General features: G+C 43.4%; 2 protein-coding genes across 2 annotated transcripts; one reads left to right on the top strand and one right to left on the bottom strand.

Annotated features, from left to right (window-relative positions):
* Positions 1–374: 374 nt before the first annotated feature.
* On the bottom strand, positions 375–17507 carry nop16 (NOP16 nucleolar protein). The gene is made up of 5 exons (XM_033029492.1): positions 17264–17507; positions 13691–13799; positions 6686–6740; positions 2884–2990; positions 375–756 (listed from the first exon to the last, which is right to left on the bottom strand). The coding sequence occupies exons 1-5, from the start codon at positions 17368–17370 to the stop codon at positions 616–618; spliced, it is 519 nt and encodes a 172-aa protein (XP_032885383.1). The 5' UTR covers positions 17371–17507; the 3' UTR covers positions 375–615.
* Positions 17508–17558: 51 nt separating this feature from the next.
* higd2a (HIG1 hypoxia inducible domain family member 2A) lies at positions 17559–22349 on the top strand. Its single transcript, XM_033029493.1, has 3 exons — positions 17559–17848; positions 21473–21728; positions 21760–22349. The coding sequence occupies exons 1-2, from the start codon at positions 17701–17703 to the stop codon at positions 21640–21642; spliced, it is 318 nt and encodes a 105-aa protein (XP_032885384.1). The 5' UTR covers positions 17559–17700; the 3' UTR covers positions 21643–21728; positions 21760–22349.
* The last annotated feature ends 457 nt before the right edge of the window (positions 22350–22806 follow it).

Below are 22806 nucleotides of genomic sequence, written 5' to 3'. Positions count from 1 at the left end.
CAGTCTCCCTCATCATTATCCGACTTCCCCTTGAACAAATCTATGTCAGATTCTCAAATACTGTATGTGATAACAAGTTTAACATTCTAAGCACTTTGGTAAAGAAGGTGCTACTAACTTTTATTTTGTATTATCAATAACTCTCATTTTGAGTTCCGAGTGACAGAAAACATCCATTCACAAGACTTCTCGATGTGATGTAGGATGTTAACAGGTTATTTGCAAAATCAGCTGTAAATTGGCTTAAGATTTTAATGATAGACAAGCTGGAAATGGGAACATCTTTTCTCCCCAACCTCCCCTCCCATTTTTGTTATTTTATGCCATCATGAAACATCTAACAGACATGTTGTTACAAAGCAAATGTAAAAATGATCCAAGCTGTTAAAATACATTTTATTCAGGTTACAGTACAAAATATTAAAATAAACAGCTCGTTACTTTATGACATCATGATTGCCAGAATCGCTCATTTCTAGAACTGATATTCAAAGATAGCCTCAATACTACGACAATAATCCATTTTCTGTAATGGTCTTTGCAAATCTGAATGGCATACAAGAGCTACAGGGGAAAAAAACCTTTGATAGGGCACCAGCACAGCTGAAAAATGTCTCAAGATATTTCCATCTTTTGCTGTAAAGCAGCATTCAAAGAAGCATATTCACTTGGATAAAAGCGTTTGTAAGACTCAATTTTTTTCTTGATCTGATGTGGTGTGTCCTGGTAATAGTTCAGGTCGTCTCTTGCCATTGCCTAAATAAAAAAAAGTAAAACAGTGCTCAATGGTTTTACATTTAAAGTGATACTGAAGTTGTGATTCAGATCATTAATACAATCAAGTTAAAATATACAATTATTGACCAGTACCGACTGATGTGACGTGAGCTACAGATTCAATAATGTCTAACAGCTACAGAGTATCAATTGCAGATGAGCAAAGTACATAGGGATCCAAGTGTTTTTGGGCACAAATTGCAAAAGGGCAAGTGGATAGGAAGGCAAATGGCACGTTGACCTTTATTGCAAGGAGGGTTGGAGTTTAGGAATAGGGAAGCATTGTTCAGGGATCTGGTGTGGCCATACCTGAAATTCTGTACAAATTTGAGTCCCCTTATTTAAAAAGAGATGTGCTACAAAGAGATTCACTAGGCCATATTATTGGACGAAATGGTTGCCCTATGACAAGTAGCCAAATAAATCAGATGTTGATTCTTTGGAATTTAGAGGAATGAGTGGCAATCTTTTTGAAACAGACACGTTCCCAAAGATGCATGGCAGGATAGATATTCAGCATTTTCCGTCTGTGGAAGATTCATCTGTAAAGGTTAACAGTTACAAGATTAGAGGACCATCATTTAAACCCACAGTGCATAAGAACTCTTCTCAGAGGATATCTAATCTTTGGATTATTGGGGCCATATCTTGAGAATGTCATAGAGTGATTCAGTGTGGAAACAGGTCCTTCGGCCCAACTTACCGACACCGGCCAACATGTCCCAGCTACATTAGTCCCACCTGCCTGCGTTTGGTCCATATCCCTCGATTCACCTACTCTGGGCAAGAGACTCTATGCATCTACCCGATTTATTCTTCTCATGATTTTTAAACACCTATATGTAAAAGCAGGTACAAGATTATAGAATTGCAGTACGGGAACTGATGCATAAGGAGAAAGGAGGCCTGGGACAGATCAGCCACAATCATCGTGAATGATTAGGCAGCCTTGTGGGGCAGAGTGGTTGACTCCTGCTCCTATTTTTTATTGTTCTTATCATTTTTATTATCAGTTGCTGGCAGACAAAGAGTATTTGTGTCTGCAGAAAAAATATTTGTTTTATTTTTGTTCAAGAATTAAAAATGTTACTTTGCAAAATCAAAAGGGATCATTTTAAATAATGACCTTCTTCCATTGATTTTCCGCAGGAAACATTCTAATATCAGTGCCAATAGTTTAGTGACATTTTGGATTTAACAGGATGCAAAGTTCACATTACGCATCTTCTGTTGGACTAATTATCAAAGAAGCCTCAACCATTTATTAAAGGTAGACAAAAAAGCTGGAGAAACTGCGGGTGAGGCAGAAATTGTTGGGGTAAAAGTAGAGTTAATCATCTTTAGAATAATTAATAAATCGTGTCATTGACATCTTGTACACAACTTTTAAGTTATTGATTATTGCAAGTAAAATCTTTGCAAGAGTAATGGACATGAATGATAATTAATGGTTAACTGTTAAGGGCTGTTCAGTCAAAAAAATACATGCAAGCATTTTTCTAGTATGGCTATTTTACTTTAGCAGGCAACAGTGAAAGGAAGATAGACACAAAAAGCTGGAGTAACACAGCGGGACAGGCAGCTTCTATGGAGAGAAAGAATGGGTGACGTTTCGGGTCGAGACCCTTCTAATCTCACCCATTCCAGAGATGCTTCACTGTCCTGCTGAGTTACTCCAGCTTTTTGTATCTATCTTCGGTTTAAACCAGCATCTGCACAACAATGAAAGGAGAAGGACAAGGCCACATTTCCTTCTTATCTTTAACATGTTGCAGAAACTACTACCACTTAAAAAGACAGAGCTGTTACATACACAATTTCTCTCTAATAATTCTGGAATTCAATTAATTTGAAAATGTTCCAAGTATGTGTGATGGAAAACATTGCTCACATTATACCTAAGCAGTTAGAATGCAGTTAATGTTTTCAATGTTAAAGTCATTAGATTTTCAGGATAATTGTTATTGAAATAATTTTGCAATGAGATTGCCATATTTTAAAACTAATTGAATGCTACAAAGTAGACACATTTTTTAAAGTAATGCACTATACCAATTTAGTCAGATTGACTCCGCCTGTTGGAATAATTTTTCAGATGTACAATACCTTATAGTTATCCTTATAGGTCTCAATCATATGTCGAACATAGTCAATGAATTCTTTGGACAGAGTGGACATTGTTACTTCTGGGAGGCTTGCTTCTGCCTCTAGCTCTGTAGAGGAGAAAAAATATCAAGTGATTGTACTTCACAAATATTCCATATGGTCAAATGACCTTGCTTGATGAAAAGTGTCTAACAAAACAACTTATTTATTAAATTTACCAATGCCAAAATAAAATGTCCTTAGATTTCAGTCTTGCAATCACAACCACATCACCTTGAACAACTTGCAAAGGCAAGGCAGATACAAATAAAGTGAATGTTAATGCTGAAGGGATATGGGTGTTTCCATAAATAAGGGTACCAACCTGTGACATGGATGGCCAAATTTGAAAGTTAATAAATCATTATGAAATATCAGCATTAAAAATGGGCCTATCTATGATCCTTTTGAGCTAATTTGTGATCAAAATCAACCAAAATTTGAAAAAAGAGAAAAAAATATTTATAAGACATATGGGACACTTACTGATTTCTAAGCTCCCTTACAAAATGTCGGCACTTAACCCACCACGAGGCCCGCAGTTCACGCCAGGGTCGTTATAATTGCATTGTTCTAATTCTTTTTTTTAAATTGCAACGTGCTAAAAAACCCCGTTATAGCACGACTATTGTTTGTTTTTTGGCATGGGGCCGTCACCGGAGCCGAGAAAGAAGCTGCCCGGGCCCATGGCGGTCTCGTTCGGGTCTGGACCTGGGCTGGAGGTGCTGGAGCTGGAGTGCCAAACCCAGGGCTTGGGATGGGGCCGAGAAAGAAGCCGCCGGTGGACCCAAGGACCAGCCATAGCCGGGTCGAATACGAGAACCAGGACGAGTTCCAGGCCCTGGCGCTGCTCTACGACCTGGGTAGGTGCTGCAGCAGGGAATGGGAGTGAGGGGAGGAGGGCGAGGGAAATGAGAAGGGAGATGGCGCGGCGTATCTACCCCCCCCTCCCTCTCTCTGCCCCGCTCCCTCTAACCCCTCACTCTCTCTACCCCCCTCTCCCCCCCTCTAACCCCCTCCCTCTCTACTGCCCTCCCACACCCTCTATACCCCCTCCCCCTCTCTACCCCACTCCACCTCCATCTCTACCTCTCAACCGCACCCCCCCCCCCTCTCTCTACAACCCCTTCCATCTCTAGGGAGTGGTGAGTATTGGGACCTATGGGTGAGTGGTGGAGTATTGCGTTCGGGGACCAACCCTCCCGTGACTCTGCGCACCCCCCCCCTCCCCCCGCCCGCAATGGGGGACGGGACCCAACGGGTCCCACTTGGTCTTGTATATTACTAAAACTCTGTTTTTATGCATGTGAGTGTGTGACGATTCAAAACGTCGCCAAAACGGTACACGATAGCAAACAATTTTTGGCCCACTTTACTCACCATTGTCCTGGGATGTAAAAGGGACAAATTTCGTTCGGATTGATGTTATATTTTACGTTATTGACATTTAAAAATTTTCAAAAGCCACTTTTCCACTGGCCCTGCCCGTCAGCCGCGTCACAATAATGGCACAATGGGATCCCAAATCTCATTTACATAAGAAACCGTGATTTTCTAATAAAATCCGTTTTAATCAAATTCTTCCTTTTTCATTAACAGCTGACATCGTGTTTAGGTTTTTTTAAAAGAAAAAACATCATTTTTATTGAGAATTCCATTTAAAAAAAAAATAATGATTTTCATTTGGGGGGGGGGGGTTCATTTTTCAAAAAAACATCACAATTTTCATTGTGGAGGGGTGGGATAGGGGGAGGTGAGGAGTGGGGGAGCAGGGGGATAGTGGGAGTGGAGGGGGTAGGGAGGGGAGAGGGGTTATGGAGGGAGGGAGTGACTGAGGGTATCCACGTGTGCGGATTTTGAAATAACTAAAAGTCTCTCCGCGTGTGCGCAGAGGGACTGGTATCCGCGCATGCGGGATTTGAAATGACCGCGGCTCTGAGACTGCGGAGACGTCTGAGGGCGGCGGTGCTGCTGCTGCGGGCACACGGGGAGGGAGAGGAGCGGGACCCGGGGTAAGGACTAGGACGTCGCCTCGGCCTCTCTGTCCCCACGCCATTCGGCCCTTCCCCCCTGACAGGTCCCGCCTCAAGTACAACTTAATCGCCGATGTCACGGAGAAAACGGGGCCGGCGGTGGTTTACATCAGATCCTGGGGAGGCGAGGAGAGTGAGGGGATTGAGGGAGAGGAAAGTGGAGGAGGTGAGGATGGTGAGTGGGGGAGGAGGGGGGGGATAGAGGGAGAGGAGGGGCAGAGTGGGGGAGGGGCGGAGTGGGGGCTAGAGGGAGCCGAGGGCAGTGAGGGATGTGAGGAGGGAGTGTAGAGGGATGAGATAGGGGGGAGGCGAGCAGTGGGGAGGAAGGGGATAGAGGGAGAGAAGGGGGTACGGTGGGGAGATGGGTTATGGAGGGAAGGAGGGTGACTGCGGGCAGGGGAAAGGAGTGGGAGGGAGAGGTGGAGGGGAGGAGGAAAGGGGATAGAGGGAGGGTGAAGAGGAGGGGGAGGGAGTGGTGGGGGATGAGGGGGTATGGAGGACGGGAGGGGTAGGAAGAGGGATGGTAGGGTAATGGAGGGGAGGGGGAAAGAGAGGCGGGGAGGGAGGGGTGAGGGGTGGAAGCAGAGGAGAGTTTGTGGAGGGTGGGGAGAGGGAGGATAATGGAGGAGGGGAATAGGGGACTGAAGAGGGAGAGTGAGGTGTGTTCACATTTATTTTATAATTTTACAAGTTATTGCCATTTTAAACTTTAAAAACGTCAGCCACGCCTGCGCAGTTGGGAGATGTGGGAGTGGTGGAATATTGCGTTGGGGAAACGGGACCCAACGGGTCCGCACTTGTCTAGTATTACGTAAAAAACAGGAAAATAACCTGGAAATTTGGAGACATTCAGTTTCACTACTGAGTGCTGTATTTATGGAAACACCCATATCTGAAATTAAGAATATCCAAGAATGAAAATTCTGATAACAATACAAACCATTAATGACATGTTTCACCAATCTGTGATAAATGTGTGTCAAGAAGCTACCATAGCGCATTCTTTTGTTTTTTGTACAAAAATCCAAAAATTCTGGTATGAAATATTTGATATTTTTTCAAAATTAATTAAAATAAAACTGGTACCAAAACCAGAATGGATCATTTTTGGAATATCGGAAGTATAAAGCTCATACTTAAATTCTGGAAAAATGCGCCGACACCAACAATAAAAATGTGAACATCAAATATGTTTGAAACATTACATCTGGAAGAGATGAGATTCCTCTTAGCAGGTAAAGCAGACCAATTCCAAAAGACGTGGTCTACGTTTCTGGACCTATTACAAGCATGAGGTGCAATAGTAATTTAAAAAATAAATAAATAAATAAATGGTATCAGGACCTGGCAATGGGAGGTAAAACAACAAAAACTTGGTTGGTAGTCCCCTTTCTGCGGAGTTTAATGTTATAATAGAGCGATTGTTCCTACTTTCTTTTTCTTTCTTTTCTAGGGTCTACTTTCTTACTTTACTTCCTTCTCTAACTTCTTTTCTAAGGGGCTTTCTTTTCCCAACACTCTCTTGCACTTCACGACTCTTGCGCACTTTCTTTACTTTCCTTACTTCTATCTTTTTCTTAAAGCTCAAAAAAATGAAGCGGTACAAAAAATGTATTAAGATATATGTGTTGTGTATTATTGTAATTCACCGGACTTCTAATAAAAATAATTAAAAAAAATTAAAAAAAAAAAGAATATCCAAGAATGAAAATTCTGATAACAATACAAACCATTAATGACATGTGGGTTAATAACAACCTTCTCTCTAACTGTTGAGGCCATTTTCTGAAAAACAAATTAAACCATACTAAGTTAATTTTATCATAATGGCAATTTAGCAAAATGCTGACTGAAGACTAAAATGTTGCGTCACATTCTTCCCAATTCATTCCCGTCCCACTTTGGTAAAGAAATATTTCAAAATATTTTGATGAAACTTATTTTGCTGCTGTATTCTCAATGTTACCCACTTATTTCCTACCGAACACTGAATGCCATGTACATTACAAGATGCAGAGCAATAGGCCAAATATCAACTCAAACATCCTCTGCACTGACCAAAAGGGAATAATTTCACTAGATAAAAAATATTATCAAGCATTCCACATCACTAACATCCACTGGATATTTTATTATTCTTTGTTTTTATTTTTATTTTATTTTATTAGAAGCAATCATAATCTTAATCATAATATGCAACATATTACATTTCTTGTACAACTTCTTTTTTTAAACTTTAACCTATAATAGAAAAAGAGAAAAGAAAAAATAGAAAGAAGAAGAGTGAGGATAGTAGTGAAGTGTAGTCAGCAATAGTTGGAGTTAAGTGAATGATAATGGTTAAGTAGGCTGCGTACTTGAAAATGTGAAAAGAAAAGGGGAAAAAAAGCCCCACTGAAAAGGAGGAAAAGCAAGAAGGAAAAGGAATGTGTCTAATTCCTGACGATTCACACCCATCACCTAGTTCTAAAATAATTATTTTCCAGGGTTGTGTTGCACCATATTACACCTGTAACAAATCAATGAAAGGTGACCATATTCTTAAGAATTGCTCTTTTTATTATTCTTTGGAGATGGAATAACTCCAATTATAACAAGTAGATACAAACTGAAGATGCCAGACTTTTGAGCAGAAAGCAAAGTGTTGGAAGAAAGGAGGGACAAAGTGTTAGTCCCCCTTGTCCTCACCTTCCACCCCATCAGCCGTCGCATACAGCATATAATCCTCCACCATTTTCACCACCTCCAACGGGATCCCACTACTGGCCACATCACCCCATCTCCACCCCTTTCTGCTTTCCGCAGAGACCGTTGCCTCCGAAACGCCCTGGTCAACTCGTCCCTTCCGTCCCAAACCACCCCCTCCCCAGGTACTTTCCCCTGCAACCGCAGGAAATCCAACACCTGTCCCTTTACCTCCCCCCTCGACTCCATCTTAGGACCCAGTCTTTCCAGGTGGCAGAAGTTCATTTGCACCTCCTCCAACCTCATCTACTGTATCCGCTGTTCCAGGTTTCAACTTCTCTACATCGGCGAGACCAAGCGCAGGCTTGGCGATCGTTTCACTGAACACCTCCGCTCAGTCCATCTTAACCTACCTGATCTCCCAATGTCTCAGCGCTTCAACTCCCCCTCCCATTCCCAATCTGACCTTTCTGCCCAGTGCAAATTGGGGGAAATAGCACCACATATTTTACTATGGTAGTTTACACCCCAGTGGTATGAACATTGACTTCTCTAACTTCAGATAGCCCTTGCTTTCTCTCTCCATCCCCTTCCCAGTTCTCCCACCAGTCTCACTGTCTCCGACTACATTCTATGTTTATCCTACCGTCTCCTCTGACATCACTGAAGAAGGGCCTCAACCCAAAAAGTCGCCCATTCCTTCTCTCCAAAGATGCTGCCTCACCCGCTGAGTTACTCCTACCTTCGATTTAAACCAGCATCTGCAGTTCTTTCTTACACAAAGTGTTAGAGGACCTCAGCAGGTCACACAATATCTGTGGAGGGAATGGATAGATGATGTTTGTCGGGTCAGGCCTCTTCTTCAGACTGATAGGAGTGGAGAAAGCTGGAAAAGATATGTGGGAGTGGGATAAAGCCTGGCAGTGATAGTGGATGCAGGTGGTGGGTGTAGGGGGGGTGATTGACAGATGGGTGGATTATGTTGCAAAGGCCAGAGATGAAAAGGAGACTAAATAAGGTTAGTTAAAGAAAGAAGAGGAATGGAATGTAAAGCCAGGGCTTGAAATTAATGGTTGCCCGGGTGCCAATGACCACTCAAAGTGCTGCCGGGCAACCTAAACGGCGAGTCATTTTGCCCGGCTTGGCAACTTGGTTTATACCGAAGATAGACACAAAAAACTGTAGTAACTCCGCGGGTCCGGCAGCATCTCTGGAGAAAAGGAACGTGACGTTTTGTGTCGGCGACGGTTGTGGGAAAGATGCTAAGTGTGGCGTGACGGAGGGTCGGAGCTAAAGACGGGCAGCAGCGGCGGCGGCGACGGCGCCATCTCCTCCTCCTCCCGCACCCAGCCCCGTCCGGCCTGTTAGCGGCAGCTGCTGCCACTCCGCCAACGGCGCTTTCAAAACAGACCCTTGGAGGAGGGAGGTGTCGGTCAGAGGCGGAAGTAGAGTAGGTATGTTACAAAACTTACCTTCAGCGGCGCTGTAATTCTGCCACTGGCCGTGTGTGCGATTTTGGCGCGTTTGAGAGGCGGGCAGGGTTAAAACGGGTTTTTTCCCCGACCTGGTCCTGAATTATATTTGTTGGAGTGCAAGATTTTGCTAAAGAATTGTTCCTACGGCCGTTCTGTGTGTTTTAAAAAAAAATTCACCCGACAAGTTAATCGCTGGAATGATTTTAAAAGCAGCTTCTGAAGCCGTCAATGCCGACAACTGGGACGGATTTTATGCAGGACCAGGTAAAAGAAAGTAGTTTATTTTTATGTATAAAAGTGTTGCTTAAGATGTATTTAATTCACATTTTACGTTGCGAAACGGTGATTTTTCCCCCCGAAGAACCGGCAGTGTATTTGCTGCAGATATGGGGGTATAAATTCACCGTGTCTGAACGTTATAAATGGTCCCGTTCCAGTAAAACCCACTCGCAAGCTGATTTAAATGGCCATTAATTTACAGGTATTAAACATTAAATTCCTTCCATTTGGCCTATAAACCCATGACAATGAGATTTAAAAATTATGTTATATTCTGAATTATTGTGTGAATGTTATTTGGACACTTAGGCTATTTAAAAATGTTAATCTATTCTTAAGAAATGGATAGATGTTTAGATCTAGTAATTGAATTTTGTAATTAGCTACAATTAGGTAACTAACTAATTATATGCTTTAATTTCAAGTCATCTAAGTAAGATTGTTTCATATTTGTTTCAGAATGCTTCAATCTACAATAACTGAAAATTTCTTTCAGTTCACTTATATTTTAAGAAAGTTATCGGCCTTTAAATGTTCTCGATCACAGCTTTTGTGTTAAGTCAATGAAAAAGCAATAGGGAACAAGATGCCAATTTCCGAGTATGAAAATGGCCATAACTTTTTTAATACTGAAGATATGAAAGTGAATTAGGTGTCAAATTAATCTGATGGGATAAATTAAAGACTTGATTTTTAAAATCTCAAAATTTTGTAACATTGCTAAGTAGAGTAGGGGGGGGTGATTGGAGGAGGGAGACGAGCCAAAACACTCTCGACAGACCTGCACCGCAGCCAGGACCGATCCCGGTCTCCGGCGCTGCAATCGCTGCCGAACCGCCACTGGACCATCCCCGCCCGAGAGCCTCCACACACCCGGGGATGGCCAGAGGCGTCGGGAGTCAGACGGGCGCGGCGCCCCCAGCCAGCGCAGAGAAGCAGCGTTAAACCCAGCTCACTCTGCCTGTCCCGCCAGGTTAACCAACAGCCATGTCTGGATTGACACAGGGCTGTAGGCGAGACAGGCACAGTTGGACTGCATTTAGCGCTGGATTGAGCTGAAATTACCGTTCACAGAAGCCTCCGAAGCCTCGCGTGTGTGTGTGTGTGTGCGCATGCACGCGCGGCCGCCAAGATATTCTGTCCGCGGTCCCCTCCATATTTTGGTTGCGATTTATGTGCCTGACAGGTGTTATCCGAGGAGCGTTGGCCTTCCTTCCCACCTCCTCTGCCCCTTCCTCTCTCTCTCTCTCTCATACGCCCCCCTCCACTCCCTTTATCCTGAGACCCCTCCTCTCCATCCCGCACTGATCCCCATTCCTGTCTCTATTCAGTCCTCACTGACATCCCCTGGGCTCCCCACTCCTCCCCCCCCCCCCCCCCCCCCCCCATCTATTCATCCTGCACTGATCTCCCTAGCCACCTCGCATTGATTCTCCTGCCACTCCCCATCAATCCTACACTGGTCCCCCAATTCATTCTGTGCTGACCCCCTTCCCATCCATCCTGCACTGCTCCCCCCATCCATCCTGCACAGATCCCTCCCATTCAACCCCACTGACATCCCCCGCGCTCTCCCCTGATAATTTTACCTACTCCAACCAACACTCACTAATTCCCCTGCCTCAATCCATCCAATCCACACCGATTCATACACTCTTCCCCCCCCCCCCCCCCCCCCCCCCCCCCCCGACCCTATTGTGCTGGAAATGTCTTCAGAGCTAACATTGACTATGTTTGATAACGGAATGTAATCAAATATGTTTTAATTCCCAATGTTATTATTTGTTTTAATCCATAAAGATGGATTAATTAGATTTTGAACACGTGAAACATTAAAACCGCAGTGTTCGATTGTCACTGACACGTTATTACAGAATTCATTTTAATGGCAAATCAATGATCAGGAGATATTTCAGTTGAAATTTTAACGTTAATTCTGAAGTGGGAATGATGGAAAAAGCGTTTATCAACAAATTTTTTTTAAAATGGTGCTTACAAACTGGGTACAGGTGCACAACCTTTTATCCGAAAGCCTTGGGACCAGACACTTTTCGTAATTCAGAATTTGTCGGTCTTCGGAATGGAATTTTTTTAGCGTAGATTTTAATGGCTGGCTCAGTGGTAGAGTGCTCGGCTCATATCCGCAAGGTCGCGAGTTTGCGCCTTGATCGCGGCAGTAAACTCGGTCGCGAGTTTGAGTCTTCAATGTAGTTTTTTCTTGCAGAATAAATGTTTGTATGAAATGCAGTGTAGGAGAGGTGTACTGACTGTGTGGGCAGAACTTTGGAAGTGATTGCCCACCAGTCTAAAAAGCCGCTGTGTCTCCCTGTCCCTGGGATAGCAGGGGGCGATCAAACAGCACAATAACCCCCCCCCCCCCCCCCTCCAACTCCAGAGGAATCCGCTCCCCAATGGGCCGCTACGGCGACAAGTGGCAGTTTGCCCACAGCCCGAGCTGCGCCCCCTCATCCGCCACCCCAAGAACAAGACGTACCTTGCACACCATCAGCTTCTGCCCCTACGTGTTCCTCTGGAGTTGGAGCGGGGCTGGGCTGGAGTTGCTGCTGGAGTGGGTCTCTGGGATCTCCGTGCTCGCAGTGGGCCTGGGGGTCGGTGTCCCGTTGGTCCTGACGTCTCCGGCCACCCCCCTGGACTGGAGCTGAGACTGGGAACTGTACCGCCCTTGCCCCCTCCCTCTGCAACTGCAAACAACCCCACTCTCCTGCAAGGGCGGTACAGCTCCCGGAGGATGGCAGGTGGCCGGAGACGTCAGGACCAACAGGAACCCGCTCCCCGATGGGCCCCTACGACGCCCCGAGCTGCGCCCCGTCATCCGCAACCCAGGTCCCTCTGTAGTTGGAGCGGGGCTGGGCTGGGCTGCTGTTGGCTGTGGGTCTCTGGGATCTCCGTGCTTGCAGTGGGCCTGGGGGTCGGTGTCCCGTTGGTCCTGACGTCTCCGGTGACTGTCACTGTCCTGCTGCAATCACCGACGTGAAGACAGTGCAAAGCCCCCGCGCCGGTGCAATGGGCGGGGAGCTGGAGAGGGGAGGGAAGGGGTCACACACATGGCCGGGAAGCAGAGGGGTGTAGGTGGGGTGAAACTGAAGCGAGCGACAATCTGCTGCTGCCTGCCCGCTGAGTTAAAAAGTTCCCACGCAAGACTCACGAAACACTGTGTTTCGTGAGTCTACCGTGGGAACTTTTTAACTCAGCGGGCAGGCAGCAGCGTATTGTCAATTATTAACCCTCCCGCACAATATACCCTCACCTTCTCTTTTATGAATGGGGATTTAGTTCCCCTTTCTTCGAGGACCGACCGGAGGTTCCGCTGTCACCTCTGCGGGCCGCCCTCGGTGAACGTTTTCAAGGACCTTTCTTCAAGGACCGAAAAAATGGCCGCTATTCGGAGGTTTTCGTTATTTGGATCTTCGGATAAAAGGTTGTGCACCTGTATCTTCATTGCCACATACATCTAATCTGAATGTCTGGCAATGAGGCGTCTTGACACCTTTAAATATATTACCAAACATTTGCTGCATTTATGTCCTTTGGCTTTCTCTTGTTAGTTAGTGTAATGTTTAACCTGTCAGATGGGTATAGTCAGTTTTGTCAGCTATTATCATAAAATGCCTTTAGAAAATTCCTTGCAACCTGTATATTTTGTTGTGGATAAATTATGTGGGAAGCGAGAGTGTTTCTGTACCAATAGCAATAAGACCCATGCTATGGCCATGTCATGATAATGTTCGGTCCTTCACAGAAAACATGCTTGTAGTGTGCATGGTTAAGCATATATGTTATCAAGGTCCAGGATTTATTGACACAGGTTGATCATACGCTGAATAATCCAACCACATTTTTGTTTGGAAGTGGAAAGAAATAATAAAAATTGCATTAATTGCAATGTGTAAAAATAGTTGAGATACCGTATTATAATGTTGCTGCGTGTCATTGTGGTATATATCATATCTTGATTGGTGAATATGTTAGTTTGTGACTTTATTTGAAGCAGAAATAATATGTGAATGCATAATTCCGACTGGTAACTATGCACTTCGCCCGAGCATGCGTCATGCAAGCCATCTTAAATGACCACCTAAAATGTCATTTGGCAACCTAAAAAGCTGCCAAGGTTGCCCGGCTGGCAACAGGGAAGAAAAGTTAAGCGAGAGCCCTGAAAGCCAGAGGATGGGATATGGGGGAAGTGGAAAGAGGGAGGATATCGACCTGATTTATTTACATTACAAGAAAATTGATAAGATTTTGATATTAATATGAAACCCCAGTAGCACATACCTTGACTTTCCGAATGGGAAGTGTGCGGTTTGGATCAGACGCCAAACCCATTTCAGCTAGATTTTGAGCAACTGATTTTTTGTTGTTCCACGCATTTCTTATCTGTGCACTTTAAAAAGCAAAATTAATATTCAATTCAACTATTGCTCAGTTAAACTTTCTTCTAAACTCATCATCTGCAAAACACTGTAAACATATTTGGGAACACCCCCACAGAATACCTCTTGTTGCAACCATTTAAAAAAAATTTAAAACATACTCCATTCTTAAGTACAGAAAGTACCCTACTTCTCAACTTTATAGAACAAATGGAAAATCAAATTTATAAAGGTGCTGGAATAAAGATGAAATGCTAGACATGCTCATCAGGTGAAATCAGACCCATTTATCTCTCTGCACAAATGAAAGAGCATTTAAAACAAAAATGTTTAAGAATAACTTAACATACAAAATATGGCGGGGTTGGGGGGGAGGGGAGAGCAAACTAAGGGAAACTTGACAGTGCAGACAGTGATGATAGAAGAGGTAAAATAAACTAAAGGCTGGGTGTACCAGAAGAGGTGCAGATTAGAAGTTTAATCATACATTATTAGTCAACTATTCATATTTTGCAAAGAAATGGCAGTTTCCCACAATACACATGAAATACAAGTGTTGAACCTCCTAGCCATTCTTCAACCATCTTTTCTGAAATGTGTACCAAAGTTGGTCTCCTTATGGAGTCTAGCAGTGAAGTTAAGTTGCACTGGAAAAACCACTTGAATCTCATATCCAAGCATCCACACTCACTTGAAGAGGAACAATGTAAAAACAAAGAACTACTGATTCTGATTAATACTCAATGGGACACATAGTGCTGAAGTAACTCAGCATGTCAGGCAGCTTCCCTACAGAACATGGATAGGTGATGTTTCAGGTCGAGATCCTTCATCAGACTACGTTTCGGGTAGAGACCCTTCTTCATGCTGAAGAAGAGTCTGGACCCAAAACGTCATCTATCCCTGTTCTCCAAAGATGCTGCCTGATTTGCTGAGTTTCCAGCACTTTGCAAAGAACCAAAACACAAAATTGAATATAAAGAGTAATTTGAATGGAATCTAGTATAATCAGTGACCACGTTCCAATAGTGCTTCATTGTCTGTAAAGCACTTGGAGAAACCCTAGATATGAAGTTATATAAATGTGAGCTTGCAACATTAAAGACCCTTTATGACATCTGATTATACAATCTATACTACTATCTGAATAGTATCCCCACACCTGGAACCATGCCAGGCACATGCCGTCAGGGTAGGCAAGTTAGGCACTGCCTACCCTGACTAAAATTATGACATGGTAATCATTAAATATAAATAGTAAAGGCATAGGAGAATTATGCCTATCTAAGAGATCGATCTCTTAGGTAGGCATAATTCTCTGTGCCTTTCAACCGCAGCACTTGTAACATGTGAAGGTCTGTGCAGCCCACGTGCCGTCCGCGCTGCTTGAAGCCGTCAATTTCAAGCGGAGCTGAAATTCTGCCTTTGCCGTACTGCGCATGCGCAGCAGCCTACTGAACCATGCTGTATGAACACCTGGTAATTATTCCATAAATATCCTGTAGTGTTCTGCAGCAGGGGAACCATATTTTTTTTACCATCCCAATCCAATTATGTAACACTTACACTTTTCTTACATCTTAGCTTGTCACTCAGGATCAAAGATTACTTGTTTCCACTATTCAGTTTCGCAGGTTCTGAGGAGACTGCTGAGGCCAATTTACGAGCTCATGGTCCCTACCAGTGAAAGTGTAGGCTCATGCAAAGAGCAGGTGAATAGTTTATAGGGGCAAGGTACGCTACTTTTTACACTATATTTCCAATGTCAGTGCGCCCTGAATGTCTTTATACATGGTGGACAATTATGAGCCAGTGCTCCAAGATGCATGTTGAGGTATTGCACTCTCCTCCCTACTCTGCCCTCTGGCAAGGAGACTTTAAGAACATCTGAATCATTTTCCCTCCAATCATTTTTACAGAACTTTGAAACAAAAGTCTGTTTCAGGAGCACAAAAATGATGCAATCAACACAACACATTACTGCAATTAAGACCCCAATGCTGGGGCTGTAAGTTTGCTTATCCTATCAGTGGATTTGGAACATTTTGCAAAGACAAGCATAGATACTATCTCTCTAGTGCCGTGGCGCCTGCGGTAGAGACTGAATCGTAAATCACTACTATCCAGGAAATAATTGGTATTTTTGCCAGGTTTAAGCTCTTTATCTTCAAGCACCCTTTATCTCAACTCGCCAAAGGCAATGATTGGCAGCTGGCAGCTTATAACCCAACTGTATGAATATAGTTACTTGAACTTCAAGTAACTCTGCATCCCCTCTCTCTCCATCCCTCCCCCATCTTAGTTGTCGTACCAATTTTATTGTCATCCTGTTGAGTTCCTCTGTCTGTATACTCATTATCACCTATCCCATAGCCAACAATGGCCTATTGCATGCCCCATATTTCCTTGATTATCATTGCATTTTTGCATATCTTCCATTCATTTCTCGTGAGCATTGTCTAGATCTCTTGTTCCCCTGTCCCCTGATTCGTAGTCTGAAGAAGAGTGCCGACCCAAAACGTCATCCATTCCTTTTCTCTAGAGATGCTGCCTGGCCTGTTGAGTTACTCCAGTCTTTTGTGTCTGTCCTCCAGCACTTTGTTTTGTTCATAATCTAAAGGTCTGGACGAACAATCCAGAGACACAGGTTCAATATTCAACAGCCATAGAATTTAAATTTAAGTTTATTCGATTTAAAAAAACGTTCATAATATTGATCACATAAAAGAAATGAATCACCATATTAAAACAAAATCGATTCATTAATGTCCTTCAGGGGGAAAATCTGACATCCTAACTGGAAAGGCATATGTGATATGAGGGATTAGCCATGTGGGTAATCCTTTATATTGTCTCTGAAATGCCCCAGAAAGCACACTCGATTGTATCATAACCACGTTGGAACTGAAAAAAAACCAGGAATGCCATCCAGCTAGGGTGGAGAAAATGGATTCAAACGCCACAAGGTCCCCACCAGTTGTCCTTTTAGATTGCAGTTTCCCCTCACAAACACATGGTGACTGATATTCAAATAGGAAGAACTGTCTCGCAGGCAGCTCAGGCAATTGCCCGACAGTAAGCACTCCAACAATCATCTACCTTATTGATGACCCTGGGACTGTATTTGATCGGACTTTATTTTATACTAAACATTATTCCCTGTGTATCTGTGCACTTGAATGACTAGATTGTAATCATATATTATATTTCCGCTGACTGGTTAGCACCTCGGTACACGTGACAATAAACTAAACTAATCATCTACATGGACAACGTGCTCGACTCGCTTCTACAGTAATATAATGCCAAGTATGTTCTTAACCACAGCCAGAACGCACAGGTGGTACAATGTTGCATGGAGTAGAGAGTAGCTGTAACCTGCCCCGTTCCCACCTGCCCCGCGGACTTGCATAAAACACGAACTAAAAGCAACCACGTTTTACTCCCCGCGGTGTAATAGGACGGCAACGCTCACCACTCGATCCGGGGCGCAGCCTTCTTCGCCATCTTCCGCTTCAGCTTTTTCCGATCCGTCTTGTAGTCGAACTTCTTTTTTCTGTTTTTACCTTTTGCTTTCGGCATCTTGCAGCGATTTCCAGACGGGCGACGTCCAACCGACCAACCTTCTCGCACACACCCCAGCAACCGGCGTGGCGCGGCCTCCGACCTCCGACCCCCGACCTCTAACCGGCGTGGGCGGATCTAGCCGCGGTTGTTGTGAATAATTCCAGCACAAATCGGATTTACACCATCCTTTTACAATGCATAGCAAATAGTGCTCCGATTGTTATTTTTGTTGTGTTGCCCGGTAGTTATATAAAGGGTGTTAGCCCGCCCCCTGAACTATGACTGGCAATTTGAAGGCCGCTCGGCGCCGCTTTCCGCCCCCTGCTCATCGGGAGGCGAAGGACGATGTCGAAGCCGGTGTCTGTGGTCTCAGCGATCGACCTGTCGAAGCCACCCATCATCGAGGGCTTTGCCATTCTGCCCAAGCACATTGAGGAAGGATTTCAGGACAAATTAATCAGGAAAACAACGGAGAATCCGTTCGTGCCAGTCGGTGAGAGTTAATCGCTCCCCCCCATAACTTCTTCCTCCTTTTGAGACACCAGGAACTGCAGATGCTGGAATCTTGTGCAAAATGCTAAGGACTTGGATTGGAAGACAGTGAGATTTGTGTGGAGAAAACACATCTGTTTGTGATTGAGGAGGTGGTGGTGCGGAGGCGCCAGAAGAGCATTCAGGTGCTTAAGTCCCCAGCAAAGAGTATAGAGCTCCTCTATAATCTTTTGGTCCCCAGGGCCTGATGAGATCTATCCCAGGTTATTGAGAGGGGCATATTGCGGTGGTCTTGACGAGGATCTTTGTTTCTCTATATCCACAGGCGAGATCCCAAAGCACTGGAGAGTGGCCAATGTTGTTTTAGAAGGAAAGTCGAGAGAATTCAGGGAACTATAGGCCAGTGAGCTTCGCATCGAGTGGTAGGGAAACTGTTAGTAGCAATGTTACAAAATGTTGAGATTTAAAAAATCAAGTCTGCAATTTATCCCAGATAAAGCATAAAAAGTTTAATTTGACACCCAATTCACTTTCATATCTTCAGTATTAAAACAATTATTGCCATTTTCATACTCGGAAATTAGCATCTTGTTCCCTATTGCTTTTCCATTGACTTAACACAAAAGCTGCGATCGAGGACAGTCAAAAGCCCATAACTTTCTTAGAAATTAAGAGAACTGAATGAAATTTTCAGTTATTAGATATTGAAGCATTCTGAAACAAATATAAAACATCTTACTTGGATGACCTGAAATTAAAGCATATAATTAGTTAATTACCTTATTGTAGCTAATTACAAAATTGACCGTTGTGACGGAAATAGTAATAAACACCCAGACTGCCTTGAAAATTCAAAAATCTCAAGATCAGAACTTTAATATTAGTGTATTATATGCTGTAAGACCCTCCTTCCTCTCAACCCGAAACGTCATCCATTCCTTCTCTCCAGAAATGCTGCCTGTTCCGCTGATTTACTCCAACTTTTTGTGTCTATCTTCGGTTGGAATAAGGGTCTCGACTCAAAACGTCACCCATTCCTTCTCTCCAGAGATGCTGCCTGTCCGTTGAGTTACTCCAGCTTTTTGTGTCTATGGCGGGTCCTGTCTCACTAACTTGATTTTTTAATTTAGAAGGTAACAAAGGAGATTGATGGAGGGAGGGTGGCAGAGGTTGTGTACATGGATTTTAGTAAGACATTTGATAAGGTCCCATATGGTAGGCTGATCCTCAAGATGCACGGGATTTACTGTGACTTGACCGTATGGATACAGAACAGGCTTATTCATTGAAGACAGAGGGTTATGGTGGAAGAAAGATATTCTGGCTGGAGGTCTATGACCACTGGTGTTCCCCAGGAATTTGTGTTGGGACCTCTATTTATAATATATACAATTAACATGGACATAAGTGTGGATGGGCTGGTGAGTAAGTTTGCTGATGACACCAAAATCAGAGGAGTTGCAGTAGTGAGGACAGCTGTCACGATATAGATCAGCTGCAGAAATGGGTGGAGAAATGGCAGACGGCATTGGGGGTTCAGTATTGATGTGGATAGAGAACTGGCTGGCAAACAGGAAGCAAAGAGTAGGAGTAAACGGGTCCTTTTCACAATGGCAGGCAGTGACTAGTGGGGTACCGCAAGGCTCAGTGCTGGGACCCCAGCTATTTACAATATATATTAATGATCTGGATGAGGGAATTGAAGGCAATATCTCCAAGTTTGCGGATGACACTAAGCTGGGGGGCAGTGTTAGCTGTGAGGAGGATGCTAGGAGACTGCAAGGTGACTTGGATAGGCTGGGTGAGTGGGCAAATGTTTGGCAGATGCAGTATAATGTGGATAAATGTGAGGTTATCCATTTTGGTGGCAAAAACAGGAAAGCAGACTATTATCTAAATGGTGGCCGACTAGGAAAAGGGGAGATGCAGCGAGACCTGGGTGTCATGGTACACCAGTCATTGAAAGTAGGCATGCAGGTGCAGCAGGCAGTGAAGAAAGCGAATGGTATGTTAGCTTTCATAGCAAAAGGATTTGAGTATAGGAGCAGGGAGGTTCTACTGCAGTTGTACAGGGTCTTGGTGAGACCACACCTGGAGTATTGCGTACAGTTTTGGTCTCCAAATCTGAGGAAGGACATTATTGCCATAGAGGGAGTGCAGAGAAGGTTCACCAGACTGATTCCTGGGATGTCAGGACTGTCTTATGAAGAAAGACTGGATAGACTTGGTTTATACTCTCTAGAATTTAGGAGATTGAGAGGGGATCTTATAGAAACTTACAAAATTCTTAAGGGGTTGGACAGGCTAGATGCAGGAAGATTGCTCCCGATGTTGGGGAAGTCCAGGACAAGGGGTCACAGCTTAAGGATAAGGGGGAAATCCTTTAAAACCGAGATGAGAAGAACTTTTTTCACACAGAGAGTGGTGAATCTCTGGAACTCCCTGCCACAGAGGGTAGTCGAGGCCAGTTCATTGGCTATATTTAAGAGGGAGTTAGATGTGGCCCTTGTGGCTAAGGGGATCAGAGGGTATGGAGAGAAGGCAGGTACGGGATACTGAGTTGGATGATCAGCCATGATCATATTGAATGGCGGTGCAGGCTCGAAGGGCCGAATGGCCTACTCCTGCACCTAATTTCTATGTTTCTATGTCTATGTTTCTATGGGCAAAATGTGACATGTTGCACTTTGGGATGTTGAATGTAAGGGAAGAGTATATGGTTAATGTCAAGGCACTTAACAGCATTGATGTGCAAAGTGATCCTGGTGTCCAAATTCATAGCTCTGAAGGTGGCAGCACAAGCAGATATGGTGATTAGAATGAATCAGGAAGTCACGATGCAGCTCAAGAAGACTGGTTAGGCCAGAATTTTAAAAAGTAAGTTTATTTACAGGTACAAAATAACAGTGAAAACACTGCTCTAAGGAGACATTTATCTAAAAAAGGAATGTACATATAACTATCAAATCAAAACATTGTCACTTTCAACTAAGAAGCATTCAAGCCCCGATGGCACCCAGCAATAACGGAAAGCAGCCTAGGCTCTTGTGGACACCGCATGCTCTCTATCCAGAGACACCTGGACCCAAACGTTAGCCTGAAAGAGGGGTAGGCAGTCAGCCTGGGTGGAGCCCCCGGCTGCCCACTGCCATGATCCACGAATGACCAGCGTGGCCAGGCCCAGCAACTAACTGACCAAGAGATCCCCAGTCCAACCCACTTCCCCACCAGGTGCCCAAAGATCAGCAGGGTGGAGCTGATGTGTAGGTTAGGCCAGATTTGAAGCTTTACATACCAATCTGTTTGCCCTATTACAGGATGTTTAACTGGACATCATGTTTGGCACAAACATAGTGAGCCAAAGAGCCCGTTCCTGTGCTGTACTTTTCTATGTTTACAAATACTTCATGGAAATTTCAGCACAGTATGTGTCAGTTCTTTATCCATGACACATACTGTTAAATGTTGTATTCATTGCTGCTGCCTCTTGGTACTAGGTTTAAACAGGAAGAACTTGATTTCTACAGATGATTGGAATACGGTTCACTTATGCAATTCCTGTGAAAATAAAACCTAAAATGGTCTTTGACAATAGTTGAGTCAAATTATTTTTCTTCTTTTGTAGGAATGCTGGGTACAGCAGCTGCCCTTACGTATGGCTTGATCGCTTTTAAACAGGGCAAGACCCGGCAATCTCAGCTGTTAATGCGAACACGTATCTTTGCCCAAGGTTTCACTGTTGTTGCTATCCTGGTGGGTGTGTTAGCTACTGCAATGAAGCGCAAGGAAAAGTGAACTTCCACTCTGAACAGAATCAACCAAAAATGGAACAATCTAATTGTTGGAAAATTGTATTCTGACATTTGAAATGTGTGAATAAATACCTGTGTGTGATGTGTGAATAAATTCACCATTCACCATAAAAACATTAAAATTATCACTATAAAGTTTTATCACTTTCTGCATTTCCAGAAAAAAATGACTACAATGTAAGTGTGTTTTCTGCATTATTATTGCAAAGTTATATGGTAAAATAGGTTTATAAAAAATAATGTTCTCAGGCAAGCCACGTTTAAACATTCACATTTATCAAGAGTCAAGTGTTTTATTGTCATATGTCCCAGATAGAACCATGAAATTCTGACGCAGTATCTTATACTCATGCTCTATACAATCCAGGCCATTCCTCAAGTAGGTAATAATATTGTTCCATAATTGTTAATGACTATATACTATTTGATTTGCTATATTTTCAACTTTGTTTTCTCAGCAGCCGTGTTCATGACTAAATACTGACATTTAAAAACCTGAATTGTATTAGGAAGTATGTGACCAAAACAAGTGCTAGATTAAAGCTTCTGAGCAGTCAAAATACCAGTACCTTCCAAAATATCATAGCATATCTTAGCAAATAGTGTTCACTTCCTTTACCTGAAAAAGAGACTTTACTGAATTTTCCATACATTTTAACTGTAATGTAATAAACCATCATTTAAAAATTACGTTTTGTGACAGTAAATTGACTTTAACATACAAGGCTTTGAGGATTGGCTATGAATACAATTAGGGAGATCATTAGTTTAATTTATTCAATTGTAATTGATTAAAAAACAGCATTACCTGAATGTAACATAAGGTAATAGCTTTTCATCCCAGAAAGGCTATGCTGAGGATCAAATAAAGATCAGACACAGCAATCAAGCCTTGGTTTGACTTGCTGCTTTGAAACATTTCATTGAAAGTCTGGAAACTATTGTCTTATTCCTAACTATCCTTGAAGGAGGGTAAGCTGTCTTTAATGGCTGCAGTCCATCAAGTAAAAGGAATTTGTATGCAATTGTTCAACTCTGATATAGAAATAGTAATTACCATATTTCCAAAGTCAGACAGCATTAAGTGTCAAAATCCATGGGTGTGAGAACTGCTGTTGCAATATTTTTGATAAATTGCTGTGATCCC

The sequence above is a fragment of the Amblyraja radiata genome, chromosome 11, assembly GCF_010909765.2.
Source record: "Amblyraja radiata isolate CabotCenter1 chromosome 11, sAmbRad1.1.pri, whole genome shotgun sequence".
NCBI classification, from domain to species: Eukaryota; Metazoa; Chordata; class Chondrichthyes; order Rajiformes; family Rajidae; genus Amblyraja; species Amblyraja radiata.
The sequence above is the reverse complement of the archived record's forward strand: the minus strand, read 5'-3'. Positions and strand labels throughout refer to the sequence as shown.

Excerpts from the sequence above, each read along its gene's own strand:
- nop16 (XM_033029492.1), bottom strand. The coding sequence starts at position 17,370 with ATGCCGAAAGCAAAAGGTAAAAACAGAAAAAAGAAGTTCGACTACAAG. Across the intron at positions 2,991-6,685 it reads TAACCCACATGTCATTAATG|AGCTAGAGGCAGAAGCAAGC; the intron begins GTTTGTATTGTT and ends TCTCCTCTACAG. Across the intron at positions 757-2,883 it reads CCTATAAGGATAACTATAAG|GCAATGGCAAGAGACGACCT; the intron begins GTATTGTACATC and ends TTTTTTATTTAG.
- higd2a (XM_033029493.1), top strand. The coding sequence starts at position 17,701 with ATGTCGAAGCCGGTGTCTGTGGTCTCAGCGATCGACCTGTCGAAGCCA. Across the intron at positions 17,849-21,472 it reads GAATCCGTTCGTGCCAGTCG|GAATGCTGGGTACAGCAGCT; the intron begins GTGAGAGTTAAT and ends CTTCTTTTGTAG.